This window comes from Pseudophryne corroboree, chromosome 3 (genome assembly GCF_028390025.1).
Source record: "Pseudophryne corroboree isolate aPseCor3 chromosome 3, aPseCor3.hap2, whole genome shotgun sequence".
Classification (NCBI taxonomy): Eukaryota; Metazoa; Chordata; class Amphibia; order Anura; family Myobatrachidae; genus Pseudophryne; species Pseudophryne corroboree.
In genome coordinates this window covers 10069219-10083158 of record NC_086446.1, presented here as the reverse complement: position 1 = coordinate 10083158, position 13940 = coordinate 10069219, and the positions used below count along the sequence as shown (strand labels likewise).

Below are 13940 nucleotides of genomic sequence, written 5' to 3'. Positions count from 1 at the left end.
CAGGACATTGGGTTCAATAAGGACAGCCATGGACTGGATTAAAGTGTTAGCTCTCAGCTGTACATTATAGTATTACAGCAGGTCATAAGCATCATATGCAGGATCTTGTAAGCAATAGTTCTTACAAGAAACTTTACACATCCCTCTGTAGAAGGGATTATAAAAGGCGATACACATACAATATTGGAACATGGACACTTTTTACAGAGCTATTATCAATTAGTGTTTAGCATCAGGGGGCAGCTCTAACCACACTAAGCAATGCATTATCGTTATTGGATCAGTAGAAATTTACAGCAATTGTAAATCCCCATATACCTGTATGGTTCATCAGTGGAACATTTCCACAGAAAGTTCTAGCACACAGAACCTACAATAGACAATTACATGGCTTAGTGGGCACTATTATCATGTAGTGTGGGGACTGTCAATAATTAGAGAGGCCGTGAAGGGTCTCGGCAGCTTACCATGTATTTGCAAATCTCAGAAATTCTATTAACATATAGTTTTCAAATATTGTAGCAAAGACTATTTAGTGTGCAGGGGGATACCATGAGGGTGGGGAGCAAGCACCACCCTTTCTGTTTGCATCCACCAGTCAGTGATGTCAAACAGAAAGGAGGGGTTGCTGTTCTCCCCCTACACACTAAATAGTACTTATTTGAAAACTATATGGTAACAGAATTTGAGATATTTGTTGCATATATTTGCAAATACATGGTAATCTGCCGAGCCCCTTCACAGCTTCTCCGAGTATTAACAGTTCCTACACTACATGAAAATAGTGCCCACTTAGGGTTATGTAAATTGTCTATTGTACCATATGTGTTTGCATGTCTGCAGATATATCAGGGTTTAATGCTTGCCAGCTGAAAATACCCTACACCATAACAACCTCTCCCCCGGACTGTCCCTTATTGGCATGTGGGGTTCATGGGGTTTTCTCCACAGACATAATTGGCCATCTGTCCGAAACAGCTGGAGTCTTAACTGGTCTTACCACGCTACACTTTCCCAGTCATATTGAATCCAGGGACAGTGTCCATGAGCCCAGAAGAGAGCCTTGTGCCGTGGGGTCAACAATGGGACCTGAGTGGGCCATCGGCTCCTGTACCCCAGGAAGGCAACAGCACACTCTTCGAACATTGATATATTCCCCATTTATGAGACATTATCTTTTGTGGGCTTATTTGTAAGAGGGGACTCCCATCATTCTAACTTATATAGTGGGGAGAGATAGGATTTAAAATCCCTTTACCATTTTCATTCTTTTTATTTTTTCAAAGGATGTTATCCCCACACAATTTGGATTTCCCCAGTGAGCACTGCAGGGAGCCCCCTCCTGATTATCTGGGTAAGGTAACTTTTTTTTTTTTGAGGTGGACTCTAGACATTGTTGCAGAGTAGGTATATGCATAGAACAAGCCAGACTCATCTTTTGCAGCTAGGTGGTTCATAATATTAGTTGTAATCATATAATATGACAACATACCGGTACATAGGGAGTGGATGTGTAGATTATATATCCAGTGATCTCTTTACATAATACCACTGCAATATGACTCCACACAATACTCAAGTTATTTGTTAGTAATCTGGTATTCCCTCATCCATCGTCTTCTAGAGGTAACTCCTTATATTGTCTAGTGTAAATACTATACAATATATTCGGCTAATTGAGAAAAAGGAAAGCTAAACTGTTACCCTTTCCTGGACTGTATTATGGAGCTATCCTGGCAGCAGCACATACACCAATGTGGGAAAACATATTCAGAGAATGAATAACCAAATTAATTGATGTTTCCAGGTGCCCTTATCTCAACACCATAATGGCAGTGATCCCCCAGGTGAAGGCAGAAGAAAAGTAAATGTAGTCACCAAACACTCAACCGTCACTGTTGTCTATGGATACAAGGAAAAGAGCTGTCTAGTCTTGTGTCTGACTCATAGTAGGAAGCTTGCAAAGGAGATACTGGATAAGTATAGCATGAGCATCTGGTGCTGGCCTCTGCTGCCTGATGACACTGGTAGCAGAGGTATCATGATTCATGATGGGGTCAGTGTCCGGGTAATTCCCAGAAGTCATTTTATGGTGAGAGCAGGTGGCAGATAGAATAACCACAAGTGCCGGAAAATAAGATTTTAAACCTACCGGTAAATTTTTTTCTACTAGTCCGTAGAGGATGCTGGGGACTCCGTAAGGACCATGGGGTATAGACGGGCTCCGCAGGAGACATGGGCACTATAAAGAACTTTTAGTATGGGTGTGCACTGGCTCCTCCCTCTATGCCCCTCCTCCAGACCTCAGTTAGAGAAACTGCCCAGAGATGGACAATATGAGGAAAAGATTTTGTTAATCTAAGGGCAAGATTCATACCAGCCCACACCAACCACACCGTATAATCTGGAATATATGCAACCAGTTAACAGTATTAACAAAAACAGTATCAGTCAAAGACCGATGTCAACTGTAGCATAACCCTTATGTAAGCAACAACTATATACAAGTCTTGCAGATTTAGTCCGCACTGGGACGGGCGCCCAGCATCCTCTACGGACTAGGAGAAAAAAAAATTACCGGTAGGTTTAAAAACTTATTTTCCCAGAACTCGAGTGCATTGATGAACAGACACTCTTTTTGGTTTTAGCAGGTCTCTGACCATGTTGTGGAGATCCTGGGCTTTTTCCAATTGGAGAAAAACCCTCTTTTGTGCCGTGTCCAGAATCATGCCTAGGAATGATAGCCGAGTTGTTGGAACCAATTGTGACTTTGGCAGATTGAGAATCCAACCATGCTGTTGCAGCACTTTCAGGGAGAGCGACATGCTCTTCAGCAATTGATCTCTCGATCTCGCCTTTATCAGGAGATCGTCCAAGTATGGGATAATTGCGACTCCCTGCCTGCGCAGGAGCACCATCATCTCCGCCATCACCTTGGTGAAAATCCTCAGGGCTGTGGAAAGCCCAAACGGCAACGTCTGAAACTGGTGATGACAATCCTGTACAGCGAATCTCAGGGACTCCTAATGAGGGGGATATATGGGGACATGAAGGTATGCATCCTTTATGTCTAGTGACACTAAAAAATCACTCCCTTCCAGGCTGGATATTACAGCTTGGAGCGATTCCATCTTGAATTTGAACTTTTTCCAAGTACAGGTTTAGGGATTTTAGATCTAAAATGGGTCTGACCGAACCATCCGGCTTCAGGACCACAAACAGGGTTGAATAATACCCTTTCCCTGTTTGACCAGGGGAACCTTGACAACCACTTGCTGTTGACACAGCTTTTGAATTGCAGCTAACACTACTTCCCTCTCCGGGGGTGAAGCTGGCAAGGCCGACTTGAAAAATCGGCGAGAGGGCACCTCTTCGAATTCCAGCTTGTAGCCTTGGGAAACAATTTTCATCGCCCAAGGATCCACGTCTGAAAGAACCCAGATCTGGCTGAAAAGTCGAAGGCGTGCCCCGACTGGTGCGGACTCCCTTAGGGGAGCCCCAGCGTCATGCGGTGGATTTTGTAGAAGCCGGGGAGGACTTCTGCTCCTGGGAACTAGCCGAAGCAGGTGTTCTCTTTCCTCTACCCTTACCTCTGGCAAGGAAGGAGGAGCCCCGACCTCTTCTGGACTTATGTGACCGAAAGGACTGCATCTGATACTGTGGAGTTTTCTTTTGCTGTTGGGGAACAAAAGGTAAAAAGGTAGATTTACCCGCGGTAGCTGTGGAAACCAGGTCCGCGAGCCCCTCCCCAAACAACACTTCACCCTTGTAAGGTAAAACCTCCATATGCTTCTTTGAGTCTGCATCACCTATCCATTGGCGGGTCCATAGAGCTCGTCTCGCAGAAATAGCCATGGCATTGGCTCTGGAACCAAGCAGCCCAATGTCTCTTTGAGCGTCCCTCATATATAAGACTGCGCCTTTAATGTGGGCTAAGGTTAATAAAATGGTATCCCTGTCTAGGGTATCAAGGTCAGCTGACAAGGTATCTGTCCATGCTGCAACTGCGCTACATACCCATGCCGATGCTATTGACGGTCTGAGCAAAGCACCTGTATGTGCATAAATAGACTTTAAAGTAGTCTCCTGTCTGCGATCAGCAGGATCTTTGAGGGCTGCCGTGTCCGGAGACGGTAGCGCCACTTTCTTGGACAGGCGTGTTAAAGCCTTGTCCACCCTGGGAGAGGATTCCCAACGTACCCTGTCCTGTGCAGGGAAAGGATACGCCATAAGAACCCTTTTGGGAATCTGCAGTTTTTTATCTGGAGTTTCCCAAGCTTTTGCAAATAACTCGTTAAGCTCATGAGATGGGGGAAAGGTTACCACAGGTTTCTTTTCCTTAAACATGTGTACCCTCGTGTCAGGGACAGAGGGGTCATCAGTGATACGCAAAATATCTTTTATTGCAATAATCATACACTGAATACTTTTTGCCACCCTTGGGTGTAATCTTGCATCATCGTAGTCGACACTGGAGTCAGAATCCGTGTCGGTACCAGTGTCTACTATTTGGGATAATGGACGTTTTTGAGACCCAGTTCAATCCGTGGATTGACTCCCTGCTTTCTCCCTGGACTCTGCTTTGTCCAGTCTCTTATGTAATGAGGCGACACTTGAATTTAACATATGCCACATGTCCATCCAATCATGAGTCGGCGTTGCCGACGGAGACACACCACTCATCTGCTCCACCTCCTCCTTGGACGAGCCTTCCACTTCGGACATGCCGACACGCACGTGCCGACACCCCCCACACACAGGGATATATCTATAGGGGGACAATTCCCCAACAAGGCCCTTTGGAGAGACCGAGAATGCCAGCACACACCCAGCGCCAACTGACACTGGAATAAAACCCAGATAGCGCTATATAATCAATGTGTAAACACTCACTGCGCCTTAAAAATGCCCCCCCCCCCTCTTTTCAGCCCTCTGTCACTGAGTTCAGCAGGGGAGAGTCCGGGGAGCCAGCTTCTCTGCAGCGTTCTGTGGAGAAAATGGCGCCGTTAGTGCTGAGGGATCAAGCTCCGCTCCCTCCAGCGGCGGGCTTTGGTCCCGCTTCAAAATACAAAAAAATGGCAGGGATCTCTGCATTTAATGCCTCCGCAGCCAAATGTACCCTTATTGCCAGTCCAGAGGTTTATTGCTGCCCAGGGCGCCCCACCTGCGCCCTGCACCCATCAGTGCCTGTTCCATGTGTAGTGTGTGGGAGCAATGGCGCGCACTTACCGCTGCGTGCTTACCTCAGTGAAGATCTGAAGTCTTCTGCCGCCTTGAAGTCTTCATTTCTTCTTATACTCACCCGGCTTCTATCTTCCGGCTCTGCGAGGACGGCGGCGTGGCTCTGGGACGAACGGCGGGGTGAGACCTGTGTTCCGACTCCCTCTGGAGCTAATGGTGTCCAGTAGCCTAAGAAGCAAAGCCTATCACTTAAGTAGGTCTGCTTCTGTCTCCTCAGTCCCACGATGCAGGGAGCTTGTTGCCAGCAGTGCTCCCTGAAAATAAAAAACCTAACAAAATTCTTTTTCAGAGAAACTCTGGAGAGCTCCCCTGTAATGCACCCTATCTCCTCTGGGCACAAAACCTGAGGTCTGGAGGAGGGGCATAGAGGAAGGAGCCAGTGCACACCCGTACTAAAAGTTCTTTATAGTGCCCGTCTCCTGCGGAGTCCGTCTATACCCCATGGTCCTTACGGAGTCCCCAGCATCCTCTAGGACGTAAGAGAAATAATATCGACTTAAAATGTCCAGGTGGTGTCTTCCATCTTAATAAGGGAAGGTTCCAATGGCAATCTAGGATAGGGACACCAACTCAGACTAGCACCTTTTTTGGGGGGAAAACTGAGTAACCCCAATAGCTATAGGATTAGAGATGGGGTGCTAGCTTTTGAATGCAGAATTTTAATTTTGCAACATTTATCTATACAGCGTGAACATATTCCTAATTCAGTTATGTTATACAATTGGTAACAAAATATGAACAAGAGTAATAACAGATAAAGAGGTAGGAGGGCCCTGCTCGCAAGCTTACATTCTACAGGCTTTATTCCTTAGTGATCTCCATAACAATGACAAATTGCATACCTTCCATTACAGAGTATTGACACAGATAATATAAGAGTGGCCAGGAACCCAAATAACTCTTGCAAATTGCCAGGATTATATATGATTTAAGACCTTACATAACAAAGTGATTGTGTTATTACTGTAGAGAGTGACACTGATCAGATAAGGAAATCACAAGTCACCAGACTTCGATTGATCACGGCTTTTAACGTTGTGAAAGAACAAATTAATATGTTAATATACGGTTTGTCTGAAGCTATAACTTGCCAATTACTTAGTGTTGTTATACCTTTAAGCACACACTTTTTATATTGATGTCTACTGTGTGTATTTACAAAGTATGTGTAATATGCAAAACTTGTATTGCTGCAAACTTGATTCATATCCATCAGGGATATTTTATTTATTTTATGATGTGCAACAAGATTTTATTTCCCGCTAAGATCATGGAAATGGCTTCTCATCTGTGTGAGTTCTCTGATGTATAATAAGAGCTGATTTATATGTAAAACATTTCCCACATTCAGAGCATGAAAATGGTCTCTCATCTGTGTGACTTCCCCGATGTTTAACAAGACTTGATTTCCATGTAAAACATTTCCCACACTCAGAGCATGGAAATGGCCTCTCACCTGTGTGACTTCTCTGATGTCTAACAAGAGTTGATTTAGAAGTAAAACATTTCTTACACTCAGAACATGGAAATGGTCTCTCACCTGTGTGACTTCTCTGATGTTCAACAAGATATGAGTTTTGTATAAAACATTTCCCACATTCGGAACATGGAAATGGTTTCTCACCTGTGTGAGTTCTCTGATGTCTAACAAGACATGATTTACGTGTAAAACATTTCCCACACTCAGAGCATGGAAAGGAACTCTCACCTGTGTGATGTCTCTCATGTCTAACACGTGCTGATTTACGTGTAAAACATTTCCCACATTCAGAGCATGGAAATGGCTTCTCACCTGTGTGACTACTCTGATGTGTAACAGCAGCTGATTTGCATTTAAAACATTTTCCACATTCAGAACATGCAAATGTCCGCTGACCTGTGTGAATTCTCTGATGAGAAACAAGAATTGATTTTAGTGTAAAACATTTCCCACACTCAGAACATGGAAATGGCCTCTCACCTGTGTGACTTCTATGATGTCTATTAAGACGTAATTTTGATGGGAAACATTTCCCACACTCAGAACAGGAAAATATATCACCTCTATGAGCTGTACTAGGTGCAATATTATGTGAACTATCAGGGGAACATTCCTCATGGTCAGAGGGATTAGATGATATATCTGGATGCACATTTGGGGTAAAGGGGTTTTCTCTTGGAGAATCTTGAGTGATGTTTTCTTGTATTTTAGAATCTGGAGGCAATAATAGACAGTGCTTAGGGGAGTTCTTGCTTGTGCATCCATCTGTTGGAAATAAAATAAATGTATTGATACTTTTTGTTTAAGGTAGAGACGACATTGCTTTCTCTCACACCTCTATGGGGTGCAAGGGAAAACCTGTAATGCCGGCAGCCACAATGTGCTATTCCGGAATGGCACATCACGCTGAATAGAGTCAGTAGAGAATGGTCTGAATGTTTTAGTCACATAAACTTGTATTATATTCCCATTGACATTAGACCATATCCCCATTTATACAAACTCTGTAGCTGTTTATGTTCCCCCATGGGGATTGTGTAACAATGTAGCAAAGTCTGTTATACAGCAAAGTGGGTCCTCTTTATACACTAGTTAATTTGGGGTATTTTACATGTCTATGCATGTAAAGTTTAACTGCAGTCCCTTCAATGCTGTCAATTACTAAGCGGTTATAATACCTTTAAGCACACCACTTTTACATTTATTGATATCTACTAAGTGTATTTATAAAATGTGTATAATATGCAAAATTTGTATTGCTGCAAACTTGATTCATATGCATCAGGGATATTTTATTTATTTTATAATGTGCAACAAGATTTTATTTCCCACTTAGATCATGGAAATGGCTTCTCATCTGTGCTTTTCTCTGATGTATAATAAGAGCTGATGTATATGTAAAACATTTCCCTCATTCAGAGCATGAAAATGGTTTCCCACCTCTGTGACTTCTCTGATGTTTAACAAGAGTTGATTTCCATGTAAAACATATCCCACACTCAGAGCATGGAAATGGCTTCTCACCTGTGTGGGTTCTCAGATGTTTTACAAGAGCTGATTTCTGTGTAAAACATTTCCCACATTCAGAACATGGAAATGGCCTCTCACCTGTGTGACTTCTCTGATGTTCCACAAGAGCTGAGTTTTGTATAAAACATTTCCCACATTCAGAACATGGAAATGGCTTCTCACCTGTGTGAGTTCTCTGATGTGCAACAAGAAATGATTTGCGTGTAAAACATTTCCCACACTCAGAACAAGGAAATGGTCTCTCGCCTGTGTGATTTCTCAGATGTCTAACAAGACATGCTTTACGTGTAAAACATTTCCCACACTCAGAGCATGGAAAGGACATATCACCTGTGTGATGTCTCTGATGTCTAGTACATGCTGATTTACGTGTAAAACATTTCCCACATACAGAGCATTGAAATGGCTTCTCACCTGTGTGACTTCTCTGATGTGTAACAACAGCTGATTTGCGTTTAAAACATTTTCCACATTCAGAACATGCAAATGGCCGCTGACCTGTGTGAATTCTCTGATGTGAAATAAGAATTGATTTTAGTGTAAAACATTTCCCACACTCAGAACATGGAAATTGCCTCTCACCTGTGTGATTTCTGTGATGTCTATTAAGACGTGATTTTGATGGGAAACATTTGCCACACTCAGAACAGGAAAATATATCACCTCTATGAGCTGTACTAGGTGCAATATTATGTGATCTACCAGGGGAACATTCCTCATGGTCAGAGGGATTAGATGATATATCTGGATGCACATTTGGGGTAAAGGGGTTTTCTCTTGGAGAATCTTGAGTGATGTTTTCTTGTATTTTAGAATCTGGAGGCAATAATAGATAGTGCTTAGGGGAGTTCTTGCTTGTGCATCCATCTGTTGGAAATAAAATAAATGTATTGATACTTTTTGTTTAAAGGTAGAGACGACATTGTTTTCTCTCACACCTCTATGGGTGCGAGAGAATAACCTGTAATGCTGGCAGCCACAAGGTGCTATTCCAGAATGGCACATCACGCTGAATGGAGTCAGTAGAGAATGGTCTGAATGTTTTTTAGTTACATAAATTTGTATTATATACCTATTGACAGTGGACCAAATCCTCATTTATGCAAACTCTGTTGCTGTTTATGTGTCCCCATGGGGATTGTGTAACAATGCAGCAAAGACTGTAATACAGCAAAGTGGGTCCTCTTTATACACTAGTTAATTGGGCAGATGGTCAGCAGAGAACAGATGGTCAGCAGAGAAACCACCTTCAAGGTTAGTAACTTTATGTCTACAGACTCCAATGGCTCAAAGGATGACTCTTGCAATGCTTGAAGAACCAAATTCAAGTACCACAGGACCACCGAAGAAACTTAAGGAGATTGTACATGAAGAACCCCATCTGAAGAGGATTCAACCTCAGGGATTAATGGCAGTATCCCCTAAAGGAAAACTAACCAAGGTGGTATCTGCACATTCCGAGATCCACATCACAACCCCACATGAAGACCTTCCTGGAAAAACAAGACTAACATTGCCACTTTGTAAGTTCGGAAACTTTTCCATTCACACAGGATTTAAAGACTCAATGATATATAAATCACAGCTTTATTAACTAAACTATCAAAGCCAGTCAAGAACATGTGGAATGACTGAACAGAACCTGGCTTAACAGTTCTGAAGGATGAGAAAAATGCCTCAGAGGAACACCAGCATGCCTAGCATATCTGAGTAGCCTAGCCCTCCTTAGCCAATGGGGACCCACCAGAATAGCCTATGCTCCATCTGTTTTATAGAAGTCTCGGTAGCGTGGCCACCGGTGGGAACAGATAAATTAGAGGGCGTCACGATCCATGGCAGAACCACTCTTCCACCACTGGTGTTGCTCTTCATTGTAGTGCCATCAAGTCTAGGTCTTGCTGACCCCATCTAGTCTATGTACTGTTTGAACACATCCAGAAGTTGAATTCTGAGGGACTACATTTAGAATGGACCTGAAAGATCTGTCTCGCTTCTAAACCAATAATAGATTGGAGTACAAACCATGTCAAAAGCAACTTCTGAATCACTCCCTGTAGAGCCAGACGTTTCCTCGGATTTGCGGGTAAAAGCGTTGAAAAAAATAAGAATTTACTCACCGGTAATTCTATTTCTCGTAGTCCGTAGTGGATGCTGGGGACTCCGTAAGGACCATGGGGAATAGACGGGCTCCGCAGGAGACTGGGCACTCTAAAGAAAGATTTAGGACTATCTGGTGTGCACTGGCTCCTCCCCCTATGACCCTCCTCCAAGCCTCAGTTAGGAACTGTGCCCGGAAGAGCTGACACAATAAGGAAGGATTTTGAATCCCGGGTAAGACTCATACCAGCCACACCAATCCCACCATATAACCCCGGTTAACAGTATAACAATGGAGCCTCTGAATAGATGGCTCGCAATAACAACCCGATTTTTGTAACAATAACTATGTACAAGTATTGCAGACAATCCGCACTTGGGATGGGCGCCCAGCATCCACTACGGACTACGAGAAATAGAATTACCAGTGAGTAAATTCTTATATTCTCTGACGTCCTAGTGGATGCTGGGGACTCCGTAAGGACCATGGGGATTATACCAAAGCTCCCAAACGGGCGGGAGAGTGCGGATGACTCTGCAGCACCGAATGAGAGAACTCCAGGTCCTCCTCAGCCAGGGTATCAAATTTGTAGAATTTTGCAAATGTGTTTGCCCCTGACCAAGTAGCTGCTCGGCAAAGCTGTAAAGCCAAGACCCCTCGGGCAGCCGCCCAAGATGAGCCCACCTTCCTTGTGGAATGGGCTTTTATTGATTTAGGCTGCGGTAATCCTACCGCAGAATGCGCAAGCTGAATAGTGCTACAAATCCAGCGCGCAATAGACTGCTTAGAAGCAGGAGCACCCAGCTTGTTGGGTGCATACAGGATAAACAGCGAGTCAGTTTTTCTGACTCCAGCCGTCCTGGAAACATACATTTTCAGGGCCCTGACTACGTCCAGCAACTTGGAATCCTCTAAGTCCCTAGTAGCCGCAGGCACCACAATAGGTTGGTTCAAGTGAAAAGCTGAGACCACCTTTGGGAGAAACTGAGGACGAGTCCTCAATTCTGCTCTATCCATATGGAAAATCAGATAAGGGCTTTTACAAGACAAAGCCGCCAATTCTGAAACCCGCCTGGCCGAAGCCAGGGCCAACAGCATGACCACTTTCCACATGAGATATTTGAAATCCACAGTCGTAAGTGGTTCGAACCAATGTGATTTTAGGAATGCCAAAACCACATTGAGATCCCAAGGTGCCACTGGGGGCACAAAAGGAGGCTGAATATGCAGAACTCCTTTGACAAACGTCTGAACTTCAGGCAGTGAAGCCAGTTCTTTCTGGAAGAAAATCGACAGAGCCGAAATCTGGACCTTGATGGACCCCAATTTGAGGCCCAACATCACCCCTGCTTGCAGGTAGTGCAGGAATCGACCCAGTTGAAATTCCTCCATCGGGGCCTTCATGGCCTCACACCAAGCAACATATTTCCGCCAAATGCGGTGATAATGCCTTGCGGTGACATCCTTCCTGGCTTTGATCAGGGTAGGGATGACTTCCTCCGGAATACCCTTTTCCTTTAGGATTCGGTGTTCAACCGCCATGCCGTCAAACGCAGCAAGTCTTGGAACAGACAGGGTCCCTGCTGCAGCAGGTCTTGTCTGAGCGGCAGAGGCCAAGGGTCCTCTGCAAGCATCTCTTGAAGTTCCGGGTACCAAGTTCTTCTTGGCCAATCCGGAACCACGAGTATAGTTCTCACTCCTCGCCTTCTTATTATTCTCAGTACCTTGGGTATGGGAGGTAGAGGAGGAAACACATAAACCGACTGGTACACCCACGGTGTCACTAGAGCGTCCACAGCGATCGCCTGAGGGTCTCTTGACCTGGCGCAATATCTTTTCAACTTCTTGTTGAGGCGGGACGCCATCATGTCCACCTGTGGTCTTTCCCACCGGTTTACCAGCCTTTGGAAGACTTCTGGATGAAGTCCCCATTCTCCCGGGTGGAGGTCGTGCCTGCTGAGGAAGTCCGCTTCCCAGTTGTCCACTCCCGGAATGAACACTGCTGTCAGTGCTAACACATGATTCTCTGCCCATCGGAGAATCCTTGTGGCTTCTGCGATCGCCATCCTGCTTCTTGTGCCGCCCTGTCTGTTTACATGGGCGACCGCCGTGATGTTGTCTGACTGGATCAGTACCGGCTGGTTCTGAAGCAGGGGCCTTGCCTGGCTTAGGGCATTGTAAATGGCCCTTAGCTCCAGGATATTTATGTGAAGAGAAATCTCCTGATCTGACCACAGTCCTTGGAAATTTCTTCCCTTTGTGACTGCACCCCAGCCCCGAAGGCTGGCATCCGTGGTCACCAGGACCCAGTCCTGTATTCCGAATCTGCGGCCCTCTAGTAGATGAGCCCTCTGCAGCCACCACAGCAGCGACACCCTGGTTCTTGACGATAGGGTTATCCGCTGTTGCATCTGGAGATGGGACCCGGACCATTTGTCCAACAGGTCCCACTGGAACGTCCTTGCGTGGAACCTTCCGAATGGAATTGCTTCGTATGAAGCTACCATTTTCCCCAGGACTCGTGTGCATTGATGTACCGACACTTTTCCTGGTTTTAGGATGTCTCTGACTAGAGATGACAACTCCTCGGCTTTTTCCACTGGAAGAAACACTCTTTTCTGGTCTGTGTCCAGAATCATTCCCAGGAACAGAAGACGTGTCGTTGGGACCAGCTGCGACTTTGGAATATTGAGACTCCAGCCGTGCTGTTGTAGCACTTCCCGAGAAAGCGCTACCCCCACTACCAACTGTTCTTTGGACCTCGCCTTTATCAGGAGATCGTCCAAGTACGGGATAATTAAAACTCCCTTCTTGCGAAGGAGTATCATCATTTCGGCCATTACCTTGGTAAAGACCCTCGGTGCCGTGGATAACCCAAACGGCAGCGTCTGGAACTGATAGTGACAGTCCTGTACCACAAATCTGAGGTACTCCTGGTGCGGAGGGTAAATGGGGACATGCAGGTACGCATCCTTGATGTCCAGGGAGACCATGTAATCCCCCTCCTCCAGGCTCGCAATAACCACCCTGAGCGATTCCATCTTGAACTTGAACCTTCTGAGATAAGTGTTCAAGGATTTAAAATTTAAGATGGGTCTCACCGAACCGTCCGGTTTCGGTACCACAAACATTGTGGAATAGTAACCTTGTCCTTGTTGAAGGAGGGGTACTTTGACAATCACTTACTGTGAATATAGTTTCTGAATAGCCACCAACACTGCCTCCCTGGCAGAGGGAGTTGCCGGTAGGGCAGATTTTAGGAAACGGCGGGGGGGAGATGTCTCGAATTCCAGCCTGTACCCCTGAGATACTATTTGAAGGACCCAGGGATCCACCTGTGAGAGAGCCCACTGTGCGCTGAAATTTCTGAGACGGGCCCCCACCGTTCCCGGTTCCGCCTGAGCAGCCCCAGCGTCATGCTGTGGACTTACCGGACGCAGGGGAGGACTTCTGCTCTTGGGAACTAGCTGTGTGTTGCAGCTTTTTCCCCCTACCTCTGCCCTTCGGCAGAAAGGATGAGCCTCTAGCCCTCTTATTTTTCTGGGGCCGAAAGGACTGTACCTGATAATACGGTGCTTTCTTTTGCTGTGG

The 13940-nt window shown here is 45.2% G+C and overlaps 2 protein-coding genes across 2 annotated transcripts in view; both read right to left on the bottom strand.

The window, feature by feature from the left end:
* Positions 1 to 5880: 5880 nt before the first annotated feature.
* Positions 5881 to 13940, bottom strand: part of LOC135057008 (oocyte zinc finger protein XlCOF22-like) — a 162970-nt gene continuing 154910 nt past the window's right edge. Inside the window, exons 6-7 of the mRNA XM_063962866.1 lie at positions 8834 to 9118; positions 5881 to 7486 (exon numbers count right to left, since the gene is read on the bottom strand). Coding sequence (XP_063818936.1) covers positions 6510 to 7486; positions 8834 to 9118 — 1262 coding nt within the window. The 3' untranslated portion in view covers positions 5881 to 6509. The remainder of the gene's footprint in view (positions 7487 to 8833; positions 9119 to 13940) is intronic.
* Positions 7427 to 8828, bottom strand: LOC135055724 (gastrula zinc finger protein XlCGF71.1-like; the record flags this gene model as incomplete). The annotated part of the gene is made up of 1 exon (XM_063960109.1): positions 7427 to 8828. A coding segment is annotated over one exon (696 nt), but the record flags the coding sequence as incomplete, so codon positions are not given.